Source organism: Globicephala melas, chromosome 20 (genome assembly GCF_963455315.2).
Source record: "Globicephala melas chromosome 20, mGloMel1.2, whole genome shotgun sequence".
Taxonomy (NCBI): domain Eukaryota; kingdom Metazoa; phylum Chordata; class Mammalia; order Artiodactyla; family Delphinidae; genus Globicephala; species Globicephala melas.
In genome coordinates, this window is record NC_083333.1 from 39716222 (window position 1) to 39739189 (window position 22968).

General features: G+C 50.4%; 2 protein-coding genes across 18 annotated transcripts in view; one reads left to right on the forward strand and one right to left on the reverse strand.

Annotated features, from left to right (window-relative positions):
- The window catches only part of BRCA1 (BRCA1 DNA repair associated), a 64044-nt gene extending 57547 nt beyond the window's left edge, over positions 1-6497 (forward strand). For all 17 annotated transcript variants that reach the window (XM_030840105.2, XM_030840108.2, XM_060289955.1 and 14 more), the window contains 4 exons: positions 2302-2356; positions 3890-3963; positions 4341-4401; positions 5265-6497. In XM_030840105.2, coding sequence (XP_030695965.1) covers positions 2302-2356; positions 3890-3963; positions 4341-4401; positions 5265-5410 — 336 coding nt within the window. In that variant the 3' untranslated portion in view covers positions 5411-6497. The remainder of the gene's footprint in view (positions 1-2301; positions 2357-3889; positions 3964-4340; positions 4402-5264) is intronic.
- An 11955-nt stretch (positions 6498-18452) lies between these two features.
- RND2 (Rho family GTPase 2) lies at positions 18453-21944 on the reverse strand. The gene is made up of 5 exons (XM_030840127.2): positions 21785-21944; positions 21219-21306; positions 20295-20404; positions 19484-19618; positions 18453-19275 (listed from the first exon to the last, which is right to left on the reverse strand). The coding sequence occupies exons 1-5, from the start codon at positions 21884-21886 to the stop codon at positions 19009-19011; spliced, it is 702 nt and encodes a 233-aa protein (XP_030695987.1). The 5' UTR covers positions 21887-21944; the 3' UTR covers positions 18453-19008.
- Positions 21945-22968: the final 1024 nt, after the last annotated feature.

Genomic DNA, 22968 nt, shown 5'->3' on the forward strand with positions numbered 1-22968 from the left:
TTTGGAGTTTTGCCCTGCATTTGGGGTGGCAATTGTGGAACGTGCCTGGTCAAAGTAGTGTCATTCTGAAAACACCACGTGTCACTGTAGCGTTCTCTTGTGGAAGATAAATGTATTTGTAGAGGTGAAACTTCAAATTTCTAATCTCATAACTAGACATCCTCATCAGTGAGTGTCAGCCTGGATGTAAAAATTCCTAATCTTGGGCTTCCCTGGTGGCACAGTGGTTAAGAATCTGCTTGCCAGTGCAGGGGACACGGGTTCGAGCCCTGGTCCGGGAAGATCCCACATGCTGTGGAGCAATTAAGCCCGTGCGCCACAACTACTTAGCCTGAGCTCTAGAGCCCACCTGCCACAACTATGGTAGCCCACATGCCTAGAGCCCATGCCCTGCAACAAGAGAAGCCACCGCAATGAGAAGCCCGCGCACCACAACGAAGAGTAGCCCCCGCTCGCTGCAACCAGAGAAAAGCCCGCACAGCAACGAAGACCCAACGCAGCCAAAAATAAATAAAATTTTTTTAAAATTCTTAATCTTTTGTACTTTTTGTGTCAACATTTGGCTCCAGCTGGCCACCTGAGGAGAACTTTTAGCATTATGAGCATCTAGATCCTGCCAACAGGTTGGAGATGCAGTTTATTCATACAGATAGTGAGAATGGCACAGGTGGAGGCTGTCACATACAACAGAAACAGACTTGTCCTGCTATCTGTCCTTGTTCCTCTGACTGAGATTGAAATGGGGTGGGGGGGGGGAGTGGGCATTTCCTAAAAGGCCATCATGTGTTTTTAGCTTCCTGATTTTTCTCTACCCCAGTCTCTCTTATTTGAAGGGAGGTGAGTTCTAGGCCTAGACAATTTTCATTTTAGTAGAATGGGGAGAAAGAAAAAGGGTCAAGAGAACAAAGGTTACCTAAATGGTATGTATCCAGCCAACTGAAACAAAGTTAGATTTGTTCTTTGAAACGATACCCAAGTCCTTCCCTAAGAATTCGTGCCAAAGCATGTGTAAGAATTTGCCTGTCCAACAGAGTAGCCACCAGCCACAAAGCTGTTTACATTGTAATTAACGAAAATTAAATAAAATAGGAAGTTGAGTTCCTCACTCACCCTAACCACGTTTCAAGTGCTCATTAGCCACATGTGACTCCTGGCCACCTTATTAAAGCAAATATAGAATATTTCCACCAAAACAGAAAGTTCTTTCGGACAGTCTGTTGAGCACTCTAAGTAGAAGAGGTACCTGCAAGGTGCATTGTGATCTGTGTCTCCTGAAAATTTAGGCAGTAAGCTCAGTGAGGAGAGGCACAACCAGGCTTCCCTTCTAGATTAAAAACAACTTAGGTTGCTGAAAGAACAAGGGCCATTCGTAGAGCAGTGTGAAGGCAGGAACAGATGTTCTGGGGCCAGGAGAAAAGGAGCAGGTACACATAAAATAAACATAGACCTCTTTGCCAGTTAGGATCAGGGTTAGTATTGATGTATATATCAAATCTGGATAAACATCAAACTTCAGCTGATAGTTTGAATCTCTTGCCATCCAAGCCTTTTATTAAACATAAAGGAGGACCAATTTTTTTCTTCTTGTCTCTAACGAGAAGTAAAATTACCTGCAGAGGTCATCAGGGAAGAGCCTGGACCTGATTGGTGGCAAGGTGGGATGCCCAGCCCTTGAATGACAAAGTATGACTATAGAGTAGATCAAATACATACACACATGAAAAAAAGTCTAAAATCCGTCAGTGTTTTGGACATTGGGCTGATTGTCTCTGGGAAGTAGCAACAGAAATTATCAGGTGGTAAAGAAAAGAAAAGGAAAGTTCTTATGATATCGCTTATATGTAGAATCGTAAAAAAAGGGAGGGGTACAAATGAACTATTTACAAAACAGAAGTAGTCACAGATATAGAAAACAAACTTATGGTTACCAGGGGGTAAGTCGGGGGAAGGATAAATTGGGAAATTGGGACTGACATATACACACTACTATATATAAAATAGACAGCTAATAAGAACCTGCTGTATAGCCCAGGGAACTTTACTCAATACTCTGTAATGGCCTATATGGGAAAAGAATCTTAAAAAAAAAAAAGTGGATATATATAAATGTATAACTGATTCGCTTTGCTGTACACCTGAAACTAACACAACACTGTAAATCAACTATAATCCAATAAAAAAATTTTTAAAAAAAGGAAAGTTCTTCATTTTTGAGAGTCTCTATATTGCTTTTTAAAAAACCCATATCTTTTATAACTAATGTTTCTTTCTCTCCACCCCTCTGTCCCTCTCTTCTCCCAGATCTTCAAGGGCTTAGAAATCTGTTGCTATGGACCGTTTACCAATATGCCCACAGGTAAGAGACTGACTGGGAGAACTGCCGAATCCAGCACCAGCCTTTCCCCTACGTCATCATCTTAATGGGGGTTTCCTCATATGGGTGAGATATTCCAGAGGTTATTCTATTTCTCTAGCACTCATCAGACAAAACCACACCAAAACATTAGCCCATGGCAAAAAAAACTAGCCCTGTGCCCCTTCTCAAGAGCTAGAAGGCAGTGAAGAGTTAGGATCTAGGACACAATATGTTCTGTGCTCAGTGGGGTAGAGCTGCTTTTACTGCCCTTTGGTCTAAGAAAGCGGGGAAATAATAAGTTAGGGAGAAGATACCTTTTGGGTTTGTAAATGTCAAGAAAGAATTCTGCTCCTCCTAAACCATCTCCATTTGATACAGAGATGAGAGCACAACAGCTGCATAAGCCCTGTGGGCCTGGGGCCCCACATAGGCCCAGAGCAGAGGAAGACTCTTGATGAACATTTTCTAATTTGACACTGAATGTGATGTTATGTTGAGGAGTGCTATGTGGCTCAGCTCGGAAGTTGTGAGGCACTGAGGCCCTGGGGTGTGTCTAGATTTGGTTTGTTCTTTTCCAGACAAAGGCTACCCACCTTTTCCTCTGTACCACTTCTGCCCCCAGGATCAGGTCCTCTTACTCCCCCGAAGTCAGCCTTGGCATCTGGTCAGGGACAGATGAGTGGCAGCAAGAGAACCTGGCAAAGTAATTTTGCTTCTGTCTTTATTGGTTATTGATTGGGTGTTCATGAAATTTCCAAGCGCCACTCAAAGGTTTCTCAGGGTTTTTGTACTTTGGTATAATGAGAACGAGGGTCTCTAGCAGCTGTCATTTTGGAGGTAAGTTAATTGACCTCGGTTCACTCAGCCAAACAGGAGCACCTCAGCAATCCTCAGAAACGGGCTGATGGTAAAGAGACCCAGAGGTGACCAGGAGCCACCCAGTGGTCAGTTCTGCTGCTTTTCCAGGTCCAAGTGGAACATCTCTTCTGATTTTTTCAAGTGATTTGATTCCAGCTCAGCATATAGCCTTTCCCCACTGACGTGCTGAGTCTCTGTCCAGGATGACTTGTATTTTCTCTTGACTGAATGAATTATCTTCCTATCTCTTGACATTTACAATAATTACCACCAAGTATGGTGCTGTCAGTGGCTGTGATTATCAATCACCAACACAGAATTAGGCAAGGAAGGAGGGATGGTGGGTAGGTAGTTTTTCACAGTGTCTTAGCCAGCAGTTTAGCAAACTAATGGAAATGAGATCTTCGATTTTTTTTTTCTTTCTTTCATTTGACTTTCAGACCTTATCTACCAAGTGGCCTTATGGGGACTGATAACCAAAGTAGGTAGCATATCCATAGCAAATTGACTTAGAATTTGTAGTTTAAGGCCTTTCCGTCCCTTTGGAGCAGAGAAACAGGGACTCTTCCACTGAGAAGTCTTGCTGTAAGCCTTCATCCAGAGGAGTGTGGGGTAGAGAGCCCAGTTAAATATGTAGATTACTGTGGTGATTTTAGGTCTAAATGTCTTATTTAGATCAACTAGAGTGGATGGTGCATCTGTGTGGGGCTTCTGTGGTGAAGGAGCCCTCATCATTCACCCTCAGCCAGGTAAGTGTTTGGTGCCCTGTCGGGGGAGGACACTATTCTGTCCTGAGATTGAGCGAGGCAGCACCTTTCAGTCCCTATGAACCCCCCAGTGTAGCCTTGGAAGCCTCACTTCACCCTCACCCTTCTCTGCCACGTACCTGTGCCAGAAGACTCCGTCTGTAAGGGATAAGTAAGGACTTGAGAGCTACAAATACTAAACAGACCCAGGGAAGGCTCTTTCCCTCTGACCCTTCCTTTTTGACATGTGCCCTTCCCCCTCCTTTGCATGGTTGCCCCCAGAGTAGTGTGCTTCAGCAAGCTATCAAGAAATGGTGAAGTGACTGTCGCAAAAGTCCTGCTCTGATACCCTCAATGCTGTTTCCTTTCTGGGGGTACAGGGTACTCAACCAATTGTGGTCGTGCAGCCGGATGCCTGGACAGAGGGCGGTGGCTTCCATGGTGAGTCTTGCTGGAAGCCTTCATCCAGAGGAGTATGGGGTAGAGGGCCCAGGTTAAGCGTGCAGATTACTGTGGTGATTTTAGGCCTAAATGCCCTGTTTAGATCAACTGGAGTGGATGGTGCACCTGTGTGGGGCTCCGGAAGGCCATAGGCATGTACCTGCGTCATATGGGGTGGGAAGAGTTTGATTCAACACAGGTCACCCGGTGCTTCATTAACATAGTTCTCAGCACATTTTAGGTGCTCAATAAATATTTGTTGAATGAATGGCTAAAATGTCCTTTTAAAACTTTTTTGTTGTTTGTTTTGCATTATAAAAGTAGTGCATGAACTGTTTCCACGGGGGTGTGTGTGTGCTTAAATATGAAAATTCATCACATAAAATATAAATGAGCACAAACACAGCAAAATAATCCCAGCAATCCCACCACTTGGAGATGATCACCGGAAAATTCTACCAGGCCTGGTTGTGTATGTACGTACACACATGTATTTTATACAAATGTGATCGTGCCCATCATACTGTTTTGCTTTTTCACTTAAGATATGGCAAACATGTTTCCACGTGATTAAATTGCAATGCTGTTTTGCTCTCTCTGGTGACTTTTCCTTTAACAGATTGGAGCTCATGTTAATAAAGTTGCCAGAGGCTATAGGCTTTCACCAGCAGTCAGTCCTCAGGCTTTTTATGTCCTGAAGCACTGCTGAAGATCAGTGATATTGCTCCTGCCTAAGTCACTCTAAGAACTCATCCAACCAGTTGCCCCGAGTAGATTGACTAGGGTCTGGTCAATCCCTATGACTGGGAATGACTGGGAAATGTGAATTGACACTAATCTCTGCTTGTGTTCTCTGTCTCCAGTCATCGGGCAGATGTGTGAAGCACCTGTGGTGACCCGAGAGTGGGTATTGGACAGCGTAGCCCTCTACCAGTGCCAGGAGCTGGACACCTACCTGATACCCCAGGTCCCCAGAGCTGCTGCTGATTCCAGCCTGCCATGTATATAGGGGATAGGGCCCGTCTCTGCAGGACCTCAAGAATGAGCTTAAGAAATGACCTTTTTCCAGGCCCAGGGAAAGGCCTCTTCAGTCCTTCCACAGCCCCGATTCCTAAATATTTTATGTACATCAGCCTGAAAAGAACTTCTGGCTCTGCAAGGGTCCCTTAAAGATTTTCTGCTTCAAGTCTCCCTTTGAAATCTGCCATGAGCACAAAATTGTGGCAACTTTTCACCTGAAAAGAATTTAAAACCATTTAAACCCCACCAATTGAGCAAGATGCTGATTCATTATTTATCAGCCTTATTCCTCGTCCTGGGGCTGTCGGCTTCGAGCTGGAGGCAGAGTGGTTGGTCTCAGGAGAATAGCTGGTTTCCCTAAATTTGTTTCTCAAAACCCTTGTGTTCTTAAAGTCCAGGAGTCAGATCCTTCAATGGAAGGTGAGTACTTGGGGATCTGTGCTGTGACTTAAAATCAGAACAGTCCTTGGACAGCTCTCAAGTGTTGGAGTGGAGCATTGGGGAGGAAATCCAGAGGCGGTAATGGATATAATATGAAATTTGAGGGTTAATTAGAGGAGAGGGGAGTCTTGCTGACCCTGATCTCCAAAAGTCTGGGCTATAGTTGCTGGGCTTCTAAAGAATTTCTTAGCACTCATGTGCTCTGAAACAGCAGAATCTTTTCAAGAATTCTGGTGTCCAAAGAGAATCTTCTAATTCCCCATTAGTGACAAATAAAATGTTTATTGTTGTAGCTCTGATATGTAACCCATTCCTCTTGAAATATAAGATCTCTGATATGAATATTTCATGTCTGTAAGATGATGGATCCCACCAGGAAAGGAGCTGTTTGCTTTCCTTGAGGTAATTTTTTTCTCTTTGCTCCCTATTGCTGAACTGTACAGATTCATAAATAATTTTGTTTGCTGAAGGAAGAGAAAGTGTTTTTCATAAACTCATTATCCAGGACTGTTTATAGCTGTTGGAAGGACTAGGTCTTCCTTAGCCCCCCAGTGTGTGCAGGCAGTAAGGACTTGATTGTACAAAATATGTTTTGTAAATGTGCTTTTCACCTGGAAATAAACTTGGTAGCAAACACTTCCACCAAGTATGACTGTTCTGAAGGCTCACACCTGCAGACTTTCTCAGAGCCTTTTCTCACTGTACTTTCATCTCCTCATCTGTAAAACGGGGATAATAGTAGTACCTACCTCCTAGGGTTATCAAGGGGACTTCAAAACCTTATCATAAAAAAAAAAAAAAAACCTTATCATAGGGCTTCCCTGGTGGCGCAGTGGTTGAGAGTCCGCCTGCCGATGCAGGGGACATGGGTTCGTGCCCCGATCGGGAGGATCCCACATGCCGCGGAGCGGCTGGGCCCGTGAGCCATGGCGGCTGAGCTTGCGCGTCTGGAGCCTGTGCCCTGCAACGGGAGAGGCCACAACAGTGAGAGGCCCGCATACCACAAAAAAAAACCCTTTTTATATTTGTTTTCTATTGCTGCCATAACAAATTGTCACAAATCTAGTGGCTTAAAACTACATCCATTTATTATGTTTCGGGTCTCATAAGACCAAAATCAAGGTGCCAGCAGGGCAGGCCTGTGTTCCTTCTTGGAGGCTCTGGGGATGGATCTGTTTCCAAGCTCATTTCATGTTGTCCGAATTGTTCCTTGCACTCCTAGGACTAAGCTCTCTGTTTCCTTGCTGGCTGTCGGCCAGAGGTCATCCTTAGCTTCTAGAGGCCACCCACATTCTGGACTCATGACCCCATACCTCCATCTTCAAAGCCAGCAATGGCTGATCAAATCCGTCTCACTTTTGGAATTTCTCTGACTTCCCCTTCTGCCTCATCTCTGTAACTCCTGTCAAAGAAATTTCTGTTTTTAAGGGCTCAAGTGGTGAGATTGTGCCCACCAGGTAATCCAGGGTGATCTCCCTATCCTAAGGTCCAGAACCATAATTACAGTTGCAAAGTCCCTTCACAGCATTACCTAGCTTACTGTTTGATTGAATAACGCCCGGGGCCAGAAATCTAGGGAGGACGTCTTTGGAATTCTGACAACCACTCCCGTTTAACATGCTTAATCCACTGATAACAGTCTGTATCATTTTTTGTTGGTCTTTACTCTGTTCAGAGATTGGAATTCTATTTGAGGCAAAGAGGATGAAATCCTTGCACAATTCAATACTGACTTCCTTGTAAGGAGGGCGGTGGGTAGGTGAGGGGAGAAGTAGAGAAAATGGGACTAACTGCCGTTATTACATTTTCATATCGTTTAGTCTTCATCACAGCTCTGTGAAGTGGGTATTTGTCACCTCATTTGAAGAATAGGAACTGGAAATACAGGATTTTGCTCAGAGTTTGCACAGCTAATAAATGACAATGCGAAGATCCAAACCCATGCCCCTTCCATCCCATCATTCAGCTTTCCACCTGCATCCGTCACTGACCCCAGGTCAGAAGGCACTGGTTCAAGCCTCAAGGGAATTTGGGGAGAGGAGCGGACTGGGAGGGGAACTAGCACTCTGGCTTTATGGCCTGTGGTGGGAGGCGGTAGAAAGTTCCTGCCTCCAAGTGGCAGCTCTCCCTGGGAAAGCAGCCCTAGGCAAGGGGATTTACAGGTTTGGATCGCGGCTACTTGTTTTGTCCACTCCCATCCAGCTTTCCAGCTTAGGGTTTCTTATCTTTCAGCTGTCAGGACCTGCCAGTTCAGCCTTGCCCACTGTGTGACCTCTCTCGGGCCCACGCCAGCTTCCTGTCCACCTGGCAGGGAGTCCGTAAAGGCAGGCAAGAAGCAAGTGCTTCCCAGTCTTCGGTCAAAAATGTCTCATTTCCAGTGACAAGCCATGGCTTACTGGACCCTGGGGGTAAGCTAGGCCTCATCCTGCTGCCCTCATCACTGATGGGTTAATAGAAAAAACAACATCTATGTAGTACATCCTGCCTTCCCAGGAATCCTGGGTGAAAGCAGAGACAACTAAGACACATTTAGAAGTTTTCTGTCATTGTCTCTCAAGGTCTCCCAACAAATGTCCACCCAGTCTGTTTTTCCAGCTCTGCATAACCTCTCCCGGAAGTCAGCTTCTGGCCCTGGCCTCAGGATGATTGGCAGAGCTTAAGAGTCCTATCTGAAGATGGAGTAAAGCTACCTGCTTTTTTGACCTCTGGCTTTAAGATATCCTCCCACTTTTCCATCCCACAGTCTTCAGCCCTTTCTGGGCACAGCTGCATTTTGGGAACTAGTTCCTGTACTGCCTTTATCTCATTTCACGAAATGAACTTCTGCAAAGAAGCTGGAAAGAAGGAGAAGAGGAGGGGTTATCATGCAGGTGCAGGGAGGGGGGCCTAGAGAAGAGCTCCTAGATTATCTCCCTCCCAAAAAGTGCAACCAGGATCATCCACAAAGTATCGGCTCAAAAAACATGCGGGGGAAGAAGAAAGGAATCAGTGTTGGGGGGTTGGAGTGGAAGGAGCCAGGCTGCCCAGAGTGTATCCTGTGAAGGCTGCGAGGAGCAGATAAGGGCAGCCCCAGAGGCAGGCAGTGAGGAGAGCAGGGCCGGGTGAGGGGGAACTGCAGATCTACCCGCAGAACCTGAGAGAGAATGGAGCTCACTGGCCAGGGACTGTGGGAGCTTGCTTATCAACGGCTGTGAGATGGCTGAGCCAGAGGCCCCTGTACCGTACTTCAGGGCTGCCTAGCTCCCTCCAACAGGCTTTAAATCTGCCCATACCAAGGAGAAAATTAAAGAAATGGATCTGGGCAAATAGAAAATTAAGGAGAACTGAAGAGAAAATTGAGAACTGTGGAGAGCACGGATTAGGGAGGTGCAGGAGGAAGCAGATCCTGAAATGAGTCTCAACGATCAGGAAAATCTAAGTAATGGTTTGAGGGGCTAGAAGAAATGGAAAACAGGAGAGACTCCCTGCACATTATGGGGGCCAGCAAACAAGAGCTCTGGAGACCTAGTTTCAGGGACCCAGAATGATAAGGCAGGTTAGGACAGTGATTCTCAAACCATGGTCCCCTGATGGGGAATGGGGTGGAGGGGGTGGGGGCAGGCAAAACCTGTTAGATATGCAGATTCCAGGGCCTCACTCCAGAACTACTGAATCACAACTAGGGGAAGAGCCCAGCAGTCTGTGATTCTGAAGCAAGCTCAGGTTTGAGGACCACTGGCTTAGTGTAAGGGGCTGCTAATTGGTATAAAATGTTACCTACTGTCTATCTTTTGTCTCTAGGAAGATCTTGGGCCTGCTAAGGAAAACTAAGGTTCCCAAGCTGGTGAGTGGTTCTTATCTACAAAGTTGCAGCAGCTAGCTCCAGTTGACTCCAGAATGGCTCTTTAAACAAATACAAAGCAAAGGACAAAGATTAAATTATATTAGCAACCTAGGAGAAGAGCCAGACTGCTTAAAACAACAGCTAGAGGTTTAGGAGGTTTTATTAATATTTAAATTGCAGTGAAACCACAGCTGTAGCTTTTGACTCCAGCATAGAGATATGCAAATGTGGCTTTCCAAAGAAAGGCAATTTCAGACAGCCCTCCAGGTAATGAGAACAAGTAAAACAAATGATTTTGTAATTTACCTTTATTGACTGATGGAGATCAAGGTACAGACAATCCTTACCCAGCGAGAGTCGGCCACCAGCGGGCCCTGTGAGGGGAGGATGGAAAGCTGGCCTGGAGGGAGAAAGGCAGGGAGACACGGAGTGATGACAGGAAAGGCCCAAGGAGGGCAAAACAGGAGGCAGGTGGGAGATGACTCAATTAAAAAGGAAGAGAAATGGGGTCTGTGGACCATCGATCTTGCCAGCTCTCAGGAGCAACAACAATAATAATCATAAGCGACTGTCACATGCCACACTCCTCAGTGCCAGGCACTATTCCCAACTTACCAGTAAGGGAAATGGCACTTCGAGAGGTCAGGCAACTTGCCCAAGATCACACCACAAAAGGAGGTGGCAAGACTTTGATGCAAACAAGATTTGTGTGAGGCTAAACTGTGCTGGGAACCAGTCCTAGGAGGTGATAACAACAAGGTTAATGACTGACGGGGCCACTACGTGCCCAGTTTCGTAGTGGACTCTGTATGCTAGGGTTGTGGAAGGGAGGGAGGAGGAGCTTACTATTCAATGGGTGGAGCAAGGAGGCCACCGATAACCCTTGCAGAATTGTGTCTTCTGGTTCAGAAGCCCCTTGTGGGCTGTGTGGTGGGCTCTGCCTGCTGTGGAGGCACCTCACGCCTCCATATTATGGGGGCCGACAAACAAGAGCTTTGAGACTTAGTGTCAGCACCCAGAATGCTAAGGCAGTTTTGACATACAGCTTAACGCAGTGATTCTCAAAGCATGGTCCCCTGATGGGGAATGGAAGTGGGGGCTAACGACATAGTCTAGGAGCTTGTTAGATAGCAAATTCCAGGGGCTCACTTCAGACCTACTGATCAGAAACCGGACATGGGGCCAGCAATCTGTGATTCCGAGAAACAAGCTCAAGTTTGAGAACCACTGGCTTAGTATAAGGGGCAAAGCATCTCAAGCTGGCTCTTGGGTAGGATTTGGCCAGGTGAAAAGCCGGGAGATTCCAGAAGTCCCAGTTAAGAGCCCCCAGCTAGCAGAATTAGGGGGAGGATCCAGAAGAAGATTTGGGAGAATCTTCTAAGGATCTATTTCTCTGACCCAGCCAGTCTCCCCAGGCTGTCCCTTCTAAGCCGAAATCCATCCTCACCAGTGCCTCACCTGCTGTTTCCTTTCAGGCACCCTGGCCACCAAATATGGGGACCCACAGATTTTGCTCACACTCTGTCTTATCCTCAGTGAGTCCTGCTCTGCCAACTCTGCAGGCCCAAATACTGCCCACCCCACCTCCTCCACAGAGCCCTCCCCACTTCCAGGCCAGAATCTCCCCGCTCTGAGCATCCCAGAAGCTTTGCTTTATTTATGATACTTTCTTCCCTCAGTAAGTTATTTTGCACATACTCTATTGTCTCTATTTGACTAGAAGGTCCTTATGGGTAGGATTAGTATCATTTTATCTTTGTTATAACCCAGCTCTGTTCCTGGCAGACACCCTGATGGGTACTCAATGAATATTTGCTGAATGCAACAGTTAAAGAATGAATGAATGGACTCATTGAGTAAAGGCCTTATCCAGCTGCTAGCCCCACCCTCAAGAACTTTAGTCCTGGAAAACAAGCCACGTTCTGCCACTGAGAGTGCTAATTCCCTTCAATCCCTCCCACCCATTTTTCTAGTACCCAAATTTACTCCAAAAGCAGTACGAGAGATCTAAACATCCAAGAATCACTCTTCCTCTTCTAAGCCCACACCTACAGGTTTCCTCCTTGATTCTCTTTCGCCTATCTAGAAGCCTACTGCTTTGTGATGAATCAAACCAGCACCCACGCAGACAGAGAAGGTGTTTCCTCTCTCCATGTGTCCTCCAGCAGGGCCTCCTCCAGGCTAGATACTCAAGATAGATAAACTGCTATGCCATCATCACTGGAGAAATAATTAGGATGCTCATGATAATCTCTTTGCAAGTTCAAAGCCCTGGCACAACCATTATTTCTCTCTCCTTGCTTGTTCCCTAGGAGATCACTAGGGTAGAGATTGTTATCCCCATTTTATAGGTAATAAAACTGAGGTCCATGGGAATTCCCTGGCAGTCCGGTGGTTGGGACTTGGCATGCTTTCCACTGCGAAGGGCCTGGGTCCAGTTCCTGTTTGGGGAACTAAGATCCCGCGAGCCGAGCCACACAGCAAAAAAAACAAAAGCAAAAACAAAACTGAGGTCCAGGGCCTGGTCAAAGGTCACCCAGTGAATTGATGGCAGACCTGGAGCTGACTAGCCCAGGACTCACTATTCATTAGAACACAGATGAAAATGCTCTCATTATGGTGTCTGGGCTGTGTCTTGTCTGAGAGAGGGAGTGTGGAATCCAGTTGAGTGCGGGTAGGGGCCAGGGAAGATAAAAGAAAGTTTGTGACCCTGTAAAGTTTTTTCTCTGCAATACTGCAGCAGTTGGCACTGGTTAATTCCAAAAGAGTTTTTGTGGGGTTTTTTTGTTTGTTTGTTTGTTTAAAGCATTACTACATGTCCCAGATTAGGGAGGAGGGAAAAAGAGGTGAATCCAGAGGTAACACAGACACACAGGTAATCAGATGTTTGCCATCTTTTGAAAACAATCTAAAACCAAATGGCAAGAGAAACTCAAATTACAACTTATGTGGGTCTTCCCAGCTGTTAGGCTATAGGACTTCTGCAATAAGCTAGTGCCAAGTGGGCAGAAAATCTTCCCTTGGTGAAGCCTGGAGCTTGGTGAGGAGAGGTCTCTCCTGGAGGCAAAGGGCTTTGGGGGCCGTCTCACGGCGTCCACAGCTGCAGAGGTGAGACGCCTGCTGGTGGGGCCATCCCCAAGTGCCCAGAGACTCTGACAGCCATGGAAGCCAAGATTTGTGCTGGAACCTCCTCTGGTTTCCAACCAAATTTCAGAAAAATTAAGGGAAAAAAATCTCTACAGCAATTCAAGAGGCCATTTCCTAAAGATGTGGCCCCAGGGCTGTGCTGGGGACAGCAGTGATGATCTTCCCCTTCCCACCAAAGCCCGAGCTTTCTCCCTGGGCTCCATTCTAAAGAGCAGGCCTTGTCCTCTTCACCCCAGGCCAGCTCTGGGCTTTTCTCAGCCTTTAGCCCAACACCAACCTCCATTACTCCTCGACCCTTTGCTGAGGCCTCCGCAGCTTCCCTGTGCCACTGGAGCTTGTAGGGTGTGGAGATGGGCAGAAGGGCATGACACCCACGCCCAGAGGGGTGGTGGTTGCACAACAGTGTGAATGCACTAAATACCACAGAACTGTACACCTTAAAATGGTTAATTTTATGTTATGTGAATTTCACCTTAATTAAAAACAAAAACCGAGCTGCCCTGGGAGCTATGTGGGGGTGGGGAGAGAAGCTGGGCCTCTTGGAAGCTGTGAGGGTAGAGCCCCCTTGCTGGGAGTGGCAATGAACGACAATGGGAAGGGCAGTCTGGGCCTGCCCCCTCCTCCTCCAGGACCAGATGGGAACTGGGGCTAAGGAGAAAGGCCCAACTGGGGCAGCGCTGAAGAGAGGCACTCAGTGAAAGCAAGGAGGCCGCAGCCGCTGCTCATTTGCATCATAAGTGATTGGTTTTCCCTGCTCGTCCCTCATTAGGACACAATGGACAGTTGTTTGCTGGCGCAGCAGATCTATTTACCAAGGGAGGGAGGACACAGAGCAAGAGTGACCGATGGGCCATAGTAAGTTGCTGGGGGGGGGCGGGGGCGATCCCGCCTCCTCTCCCCTGCTCCCCCCACCAACTGGCAGTCCTGTTCCCACACAGTGCGAAGGGACCCAGAGGGCAAATCAACCCCTCATTTTACAGATGAGGAGACTAAGATGCTAAGAGAGGATGAGACTTGCTAAGGTCAAACAGCGAGCATGGCAGAGCCGGGGCTTCCGGAATCCACAGTGTAGATTCTAGACTCTCACTCCAGGGCTCACTCCACTGCTTGCAGTACCTTCTCCATTCCCAGCTTGCGTCTCTGTGTCTCTGTGGTCTATCCTTCCGTTCCAGGCCTTGGGTTCCATCACTTCTCTCTCCTCTGTCTATCTAATCTCTTTCTCTGTTCCTGCTCCTCTCTGTATCTTTACCCCCAGGTTTCTACGCAGCCGGGATAATTACTAAACTTCTAATTCGCTCCTGCCCTAAGGAGCGTGTGTCTGGCAGGAGAGGCAGCAATTTTGAAGCTGTCTTGGTGTGTTTTAGGGATAGGTGGGGAGAAAATAAATATGTGTGGGGGCCTATTGTAAACCAGGCACTAAGACAGACACGTGACACATTTTATCTCATTTCTTCCTTTCAGTCTTGCAAGGTGCTGTTCTTGGAGACGGGAAAATGAGAGGCTCAGAGAGGTTGGGTAATTTGCACAAGAGCACCCAGCTGGCAGATGGCAGCTATCTGATTCAAAAACCACCTCACACCCTGGCGCAGGGGCTAAGCAGGGTAAGGGCCCCCTGATTCCAGGCTCATGGGAGGCAACAACCTTGCTGAAGGAGGCCACTGCTTTGTTGCTCCCCTCTGGGCAGCACCTGCCTCCCCCCTCCCTACCTTCAGGCTCCCACCTTCCTCTGGGCCCCTTCTGCATGGTGGTGAAATCGCACAAATGCAAGCTTTTGCCCCTGGTGAGAGTGGGGGACTGGGGAGATAGCAGTCAAGAGAGAAACCTGACAGACCCAGACGGTGGCAGTCTCCCTCCTGCTGACGCCCCCTCCCACTTCCCTGTCTGCCCCTCCCCTTGTGGTTCAAGCTTGCCAGCCACTGCCTCTGTCTCATTGTGCTCTGGGGGAAGGGGAGAGTCAGTGAGTGGGTGTCTGTGTGCATGAACATAAGGCCTCTGGGTTCATTCTGACACTGAATGAAAAACTCACCAATTATTCGTCCAATCTCATTAATATGCAGACAGACATCTGTTATTTAGGAGTCAACAGCAGAGGCATTTTCTTGGGGGGAGGGGCACTTATGTACGTGTCCCTCTTGTCTCTTCGGCTGCAGGCGGGGGTAGCTGCTTGGGAATCACCCCACATGCCTGGACCTGGTGCCTCCCCTCTCTCTGACCCTCACCCCCAGCCTTGAGGAGAGGGAGTTGGGGATTGGCTAGAAATGGAGAGAGACCTGGGAACCCAGCTGAAAGGGGGAAAGGGGGGAGAGGGGCTGCACTGTGTAGAAGAAACTCCTTTGTTGGCAGAGAGGGAGGGGGGGATACTCAGAAGAGCTGAACCCCTTTCCTGGGGAAGAGAGAGTAGTGTAGGGGACAGCTGTACCAGGACTGCCTGCCAGGGTCCTGGTGTCCACCAGGAACCTGCGGGACATGACCCCTTCCCCCCACCTCCCACAGCCTGCAGGACCAGTCTGCGTGTATCTGGAGTGGGGTCACTATGGCAACCTGGTGCCCTCACCCAGACTTCAGAAAAGGTAATGGGGGAGTTCAGAAAAATGGGGGACCAAAGGATGTCCTTTGGAGGAGTCACTAGACCTCTCTCTCTAGCCCTCAGGATAGGTATGGGGACGAGACACCTGACCTGCCCCTTCCTGTCTTCTGGCCTTCCTCCAGTCTGAATCCCAAGAGGCCCTCTCCAAGAAGCCTTTCGTTATTCCATCAGGCCCAGTTCAGAGGCACTCAAGCCTGGATGTGCAAGTTGTAAAAAATAAAGGTCGGTATCAGTTCAGCCCCCTTTAAAGGCTCAAACAACTTTTCTACATCCTTTCTCCTCTCTGAATCCTCCTCAGCAACACAGTGAGGCAGATGTGGCAATCAGCTCCCTTTTCCAAGTATGAAAACTGAGGTTCAGATGCCTGCAGGGCCTCACTAAAGGCTCCCCAGGGAGGAAGCAGCAGAGCTAGGACCCAGGCCCTCGGACCTCTGCCTCCAAATATTAAGCGCTTTTCATGACTGTCCCTCCTGGAAAGGCTGGAGTCATAAGGGGATGACCCTCTGTCAGCGGAAGCATTTCAGGTGTTAGACCAAGTCCCCGCCCCTACCCCATTCCTTCCTTCCGCCTCCTCCCTCCAGGGCAGGCTGACTGCTGAGGTTAAGAAACACTGGCAGCAACACAATGTGATTAGTTGTTTATTTCATTAAATGATTAACGAGGCTACATTGTTTCCCAAAGGGGTGTCCAATTTGTGGGGAAACAGCTGCAGAGGAGGAAGCTGGGTCTGACTCCTGCATCTGGGGTGAGGGGAAGGTCCCCTCCTTCCAGCCTGCAGGGGCCTTTGAGGATCTAGGAACAGCCCCATTCCCTCCTCTCACCCTTTGGGCTCCTCAGCCCAGAGGCACAGACCCCTCTGTAGAGGAAATAAAACGTCTGGCAACCCGGACCTGCAGAGGGGACCAATATCTGTTCCCGGTGGTACTGGAAATGTATTATAAACTTTAGGGGTTCCTCCAGCTGATTTATCTTCCTAATTATGTTTGTTTTAGGCAAATACTGAAATGTGTTTGCATTCCCTGAGCATGGTAGGAGAGGGAGGTTGGGAGAAGAGAGGGGGTGCAAACACTCCGTACTTTGAGCCTGGTTTGTACCAAAGTTCAAAGTGGAGATGAGAAGCCACAGACAAAATCCCAAGACAGTGGTATATCAGGCCCCTGTGGGGGAAGGGTCAGGCCTCTGGGACCAGACTGAGGTCCACCTAGCTGAGCCCCAGCGCTCTCCAGCACCCTCAATCCAGGACTCAGTATCCTTGCAGAGGATGCTGGAGTCAGCCCCTAACCAGGTCTCAGTTTAAGAGGGTAGGGTGCCCGGTGCCTTTGAAGCTGTCCCAGAATCCTTGAGGAGATTGGCTGAGATGGACCAGGACAGGGTCTTGGAGGAAGAGGGAGGATAAGGAGTGTTTGATGAGGCAGGAGTGGGTGGGGATTTCCTTTCCTCTCAAGACTGGGCCCTGGCGTAGGGAAGGGAGAAGCTATTTTATTTGTTTGTTTCTTTTTTGGCCACACTGCCTGGCATGCAGGATCTTAGTTACCTGACCAGGGACTGAACCCGTGCCCCCTGCAGTGGAAGCACAGAGTCTTAACCACTGAACCGCCAGGGAAGTCCCGAGGGAGACGCTATTTTAAATGACACATCACAGAGCCAAACCCCCTAGACACCCTCCCTGCGCCCCCCACCCCACCCCCACCCCAGCCCCCCATCACCTCATCCGGATAACCATCTATCCAAAAACCAAATCTGGTCCCTTCATTCTCTGCTTGAAATCCCTCATGCTGCCTCACATCCTCCGCATGAAGCCCTGGTTCCCTTGTGGGCCCCACAGCGGCCTCCCTGTACCTTCCTAGCCTTGTCTTCCGCCCTCCCTGCCATGGCAGCCCCAGTGGTGCCATGCTCTTCCTCATCTCCACGTGTTTGCACATGCTGTACCCTCTGCTCAGAGTGCCTTTCCCGCCCCTTCCCTGCCTGGCAAACTCCTCTTCAACCCTCAAGGACCTGGCTCAGAGGATGGGCTTCTGAGGCTGTAAGGAGCTTCCACAACCAGGGAACCATCACACCTGGGGTACCTCTCTTCCCCACCGGGCTGGCCTCCAGAGCACAGAGACTGGTCCTTTCAGAATCCCAAGCCAGTGTCTGGCACACAGTTGGTGCTCAGTACACATTTGCTGAATGAATGAGGGAAAGATGGGCTGTGAATTAGGTGGGGATCCCAGCAGATGGGAGGGTAAGGTCTGTGTTCTCTCCCAGAGTGTGTCTGAAGAACTGGCTGGGGCTGGGGGAGGGGAGAGCCACGGATGGTTCCTGGGGGAGAATGTCACCGAAAAGAGGCCAGTGGGATCAGAGCCAGGGAGGGAATACAGGACAATGTGAAACCAGACTCCGGAGAAAACAGACCAGCACTGTCTTTCCAGACAACAAGTGCTCTGGCCGGCCCCTCCACCGTCTTTCCTTCTGTAGGGGGTTGGGGAGGTGTGACCCTCAACTCACATCTTGTGCTCCCTCCAAAATCATCAAGGAGCTCAGGATGGAAAGAGGGAGAGAGCCCCTGCCCCAGCCTCCAAGGAGACCCCAGAATCAAACTACTGTTCCCTTGGGAAACCACTCTGTACAGGGTCACCCTGATGTGGAGGCTTTTGGTGCCCTCCCTACACCCACAGCTCCCAGGGCACCAGCAGATTCCAAGTTGGGGCTGGACATGGTGAGCAAGCGGCCTGGACCACTTCAGCCGGATCCTTCCCACATTAGCAGGGGCCCCAGTTGGGCTGAGTAATGAATTGCACATCAGTCCACTTTAAAACCCCCTAACGGCTTTAGGATCCTCTGGCTCATTAACTGACATGAATATTCCCAAGATATCTCTCTCTCCCGCCTCTGGCTCCGAAAAGGACACTGCTGATCCAACCCATAGCTTTTTCCTCTGCTCCGTCTGTGGGCATCGACAGGGAAGTTCTTACTGAAGTCTAACTTTCCCTCCTGCTGCTAGAGACTGGTAGATTGTTTTCTTAGAAAGCAACAAAACTAAAGCCACAGTCGTTTTCCATGGACATGGGCTTTATTTGGGGACTCTTGGGGGAAGGGAGGGAGGGAGCTAAGACTGGTGGGTAAATTGGGGGAGAGGCTTCTCAACTTGCTTTTTAATTTAGTGCATGTTGCCTGGAGGTTAGGATGAGTGAGAACAGCTGTAGAAGTGAGAGGAGAGGAAGAGGGAAGGTCAGAGAATGGACACTTTCCTTGGGGAAGGAAGCCAGGACCAGGATATGGGAACTGAAGGTGGGGAGGGAAGGCACCCTTCATATACTGAGACTCAACCAAGGTCACCGCTTGATGCCAGCTTCCCCAACCCCCTGGCCCCATCCCAGCTCCCAGCCCAGATGCCTGTTCTGCTAGTTCCCTCAACTTGCCTTGGAGAGGAGCTGAATGAGGATATGGGGAATGGCGGTACCCTTCTGCCTCCAGCTTCCCTGCTCAGGAGAACTGCTCACTCGCCCACCCTAAAGTCCCAGCCAGAGTCAGGAGGTCAGGAGGCCGGGGGCCAGCAGGGGGACAACTGTGCCTACACCTTCCCTCCTCAGTCTGCCCACGGGGCCCTTCACATGAGGTTGCAGCTCTTGGCTCTATCCTTGTGTATCTCGCCCTCGTTTCCGGTCCCATTCCCGTTTCCCCGGTCCGGCCGTCCTGCCAGCTGAGTAGATCGCTGAAGTCCCCGGCGTGAGTCAGTACGGCGCAGCTGCCTATGGCCCCGGCCGAGGGAGGCCACTGTGGCCACGTGGAAGACATCTCTGACGCTGCGCTCAGAGGACCGGGAGGAGCACTCCACGTAGGACACGGCCCCCACCTGCTTGGCCAGCACAGTGCCCTGGAAGGATGGAGTGAGTGGAGAGAGTTACAGGGCTTAGCCTGCAGCTCAGCAAGGGGCAAGGAAGCTGAGGGCAGGGGGTGGTCAAGGGATCAGGTCAGAGGCCAGGGCAAGGGATTAGCCAAATAGGGTGTTTTCAAATCAGAGGCTGAGAGGGGCAGAGGTGAGAGGTCTAGGCTGGGACTAGGTCAGAGATCAAGGGTCCCACCTGTTCATGTGTAACAGGGATAAGCCTCTGCTTGGACAGCTCCCTCAGTGTGGCCAGGTCGGTCCGCATGTCTAGTTTACAGCCAACCAGCACAACCTTGGCATTGGGGCAAAACTCCTGAGTCTCCCCTTGCCACTATTTGGAGGAAGAAAACAGAGTTATGCAGGGGTAGAAGGCAGCACAGGGTGAATCCTTGCTCACAGCATGCAGAAACCATGCACCTCTCTGGGCTCTCCCATGTAAGTAAGCAAGGAAGTGAGAGTGGTGGGCTTGGGCTGAAAACAGGAAGGGTGTGGGAGAAGGGAAGGGAGGAGAGGGCAGGGGTGGGGCCCTGCTTCTACCTTAGTGGCCATGAAGGGTCTGCCATCCCCTTTCCCAAATTTGCTCCTGGGAACAGACCAGTCCCGCCCTCCCTTCCCCTCCCTGGGAACTGGGGCTGCCTTAGCCAACTTCTGTCCATTCACCATGGGCTTTTCTCATGGAGATAGGGGCCTGGAGAGGAGACCACAGGGCTTTCCTGAGCTCCAACAGCAGCATTCCTATCCCCTCCATCTGGGGCTCCCACACCCAAGGAGATGGGGAGGGTGGACGAGAAGTCCCTTGAGTACTCCTCCCTGTTGTCCCCCATCTCCCCCAGATGCCATATCCAGCTCTGAGGACTGATTTCCAGGAAGTCAGGGGGGGATTGGGGAGGGTGAGAGCTTCACACACACTCTCCCTGATGGCCATGCTCAGCTGTAATTCCCTCCTCCTGGCCCATGTGTTTTCTGGTCCCCCTCAGTCTAGCTGTCCTGCTTCCCTAGGCTCCCACCTTCTTGAGGACACTGTCCAGTGTTTCTGGTCGGCTAATGTCGAAGCAGATGAGCACAGCATCCGAATCAGGATAGGCCAGAGGCCGGACATTATCGTAGTAAGAGGAACCTGAGAGAAGACAGGGAGGGAGGGGACAGACGAGGGTCCTGAGTGTGCAGAAGGCCTGGAAGGGAATGGGAGACCTTAGCAATCCTGGTCAAGGGATTTTGAGCAGAGAATGGAAAAGAGCAGGTATTAATACCCATCAAGGAGTCTGTGTTTCTCCAAGGAAGGGAGTAGACAGAGGGGAGGTTAGATGGCAGAAAACAGCTCTCCACTTCCCTAGGGGGTTCTCTAAAAGTAATCATTCTTAATCTTTTCTGAGTCTTTGAGAAGCTCATGAAATCTCTCAACATTCTCACAAAATTTTGCATGCGCCTTCTGGGCTTTGACAGACATTTTCTAAAGCTCTCCAGGGGAGCCAAGTAAAAATTTAAAACAAAACAAAAAATTCCTCCCTTTTTGTAGGGGAAGGGGCAGGGGCAGAGCCCTCCCACCCTCCCGAGACTTGATCTCAGATTTCTATAGTTCAGTCTAGAGAAGCAGTTTCCTGCCCCCAAAAGAAATTCTAAATGTCTTTCCTAAACCCAGGCCTATCTCCTAAGAAACATGTTCCAAAATAAAAGCCATTCCTTCCCAACTTTCCCAGGTATGCAGAATCGAGCTGAGGGGATGGGATACTGGGCTTTCTCCTTCAGGACAAGGTTTCTATGTGTCTCTGAAAGCTCTGCCTAGTTTTCCTGGCTTTAAGCAGAAAATTAATTTTCCTTCCTCCTAGAATAGGATGGATGGGCTGGGTTGACCTGGAGCCTAAGGGTCTAGTCCAGGGAGGGAGCAGGGTGGGGGCCTTGGAAGTCAGGGTGACCCCGAGGGACTTGGCTACCTGAAGTGTCCCACATGTTGAGCTCAATGCGGCGCTTGTCGATCTCAAAGCTCGCGGTGTAGTTCTCAAACACGGTGGGGACATAACTCTGCAGACACGAATGGCTCAAGATGAGATCCTCCAGTGCTCACCCCAGACAAATGCCCTCCTCATTCCTACACCCCGTGCAGCCCAGCCCGAGGACACAAGTTGGTCCGGTGTTGGGCAAAGGGGAGATCCCGGGAGCAGCTGCCTCAGCGGAATCTCTGCTAGGCTCCCGGACCCCCTCCCGGTCCTTTCAGGCCCTAGTTCTTCCCCTCTCCAATGCCCAAGACCCCCGACATTCCCCTAACGCCCCCTCCGGGATCCTCCGGTTCTCCCAAACCCCATTCATCTCACCCTGCTCCCCAATGCCTCCCACCCAAAACCTCTGCAGTCCTTTCAGAAACCCCAACGCTTTCCCCAGTCCTCCAAGCCCCTCTCTCTGATCCCTGGTTACCCCAGCACCCATTTCCGTCCGTCCCCCAGGCCCCAGTCACCCACCCCCGCGGCCTCAGCGCCCCCCTCCCAAGACGCCGGTTCCTCACCCCGGGGTAGGCGTCCTTGGCGAACACCTGCAGCAGCGCCGTCTTGCCGCACTCCGCGTCCCCCACCACCACGATCTTGCAGCGACCGCTCTGCCCCTCCATAGTCCCGGCTACGCGCCGGCCCCCCGCGCAGCCCCCCTCCCGGGCTCCGCTGCCGCCTCCCCCGCCGCTGCAGCTGCAGCCGCTCGGGCCGCCGACACCGGCATCTCTCGGGCCCGCGCCGAGCCCCCGCCCGGGGCCTCGGCCCCCCCTGCGCCCCGCCCCCAGCCCGGCGGCCGCGCCCCCGGCCCCGCCTCCTGCCCCGCACTGCCTGGGGGCGGGGCCCAGAGGAGCGGGGCGGAGCCCCGGGGAAACGGGGGCTCAGGAGAAGGGTTCTAGCGCGCGGGTTTGGTCTAGTGGGCCCCTGCGGGTTCGGGAAGTGCTGAACCGGGTTATTAGACTGAGTTGACTTCCTTAGCGATGGGGGAGGGGCAGAGTTCGGGGAAAGTTCTGAGGGGTAGGGTGGGAGCTGCACAAGCGCGAGGCTTGGGCCTTCTGCGTACCACGCGTGAACGCCGGTGTGCTAGTGCGGACACGCGCGGGGGAAGCCATCCACTTTCTGAACAGAAGGGGGCGCGAGAAGGTAGGGGGAAAAAGGGCGTCTTTTTGGTTCGGTCTCCCTCCCCCACTCTAAAGTCCCGGCAGGGAGTCTTGGGGATGTATAGGCAAGGACTCCAACACACCCACCCGGACAATGGTGACGCCCTGGCTTTCCGTTACCATGGCAACGGACGGCCTGGCCTGGGGCTGCGGTGATTTAACCGCGGGCCCGGGCGATCAGGGAAGCAAGGACAGAGTTTCTCCAGCCAAGTGCAGGGTGGAAAGTTTTGGGGAAGCTGCGTCCTCTGGTGGATGCTTCGGGGAGACGGAGACGGGGACAAAGAAGAGGAAGATAGAACTGCCCAGGGTGACAGCCCTTCTGGAGCCAGAGACAAGCTCTAAAGTGATTTCAGGCTTGATTCGGAGTCTAACAATAATCAAACCTCTGTTTTGCATTTGCATAGCATCTTTTACCGTTTAAAAGCGCTTCTTTAAATAGAGGATACTCGATTTAATTTTATCTTTACCATGCACCTCTCTGGGCTCTCCCGTGTAAGTAAGCAAGGAAGTGAGAGTGGTGGGCTTGGGCTGAAAGCAGGAAGGGT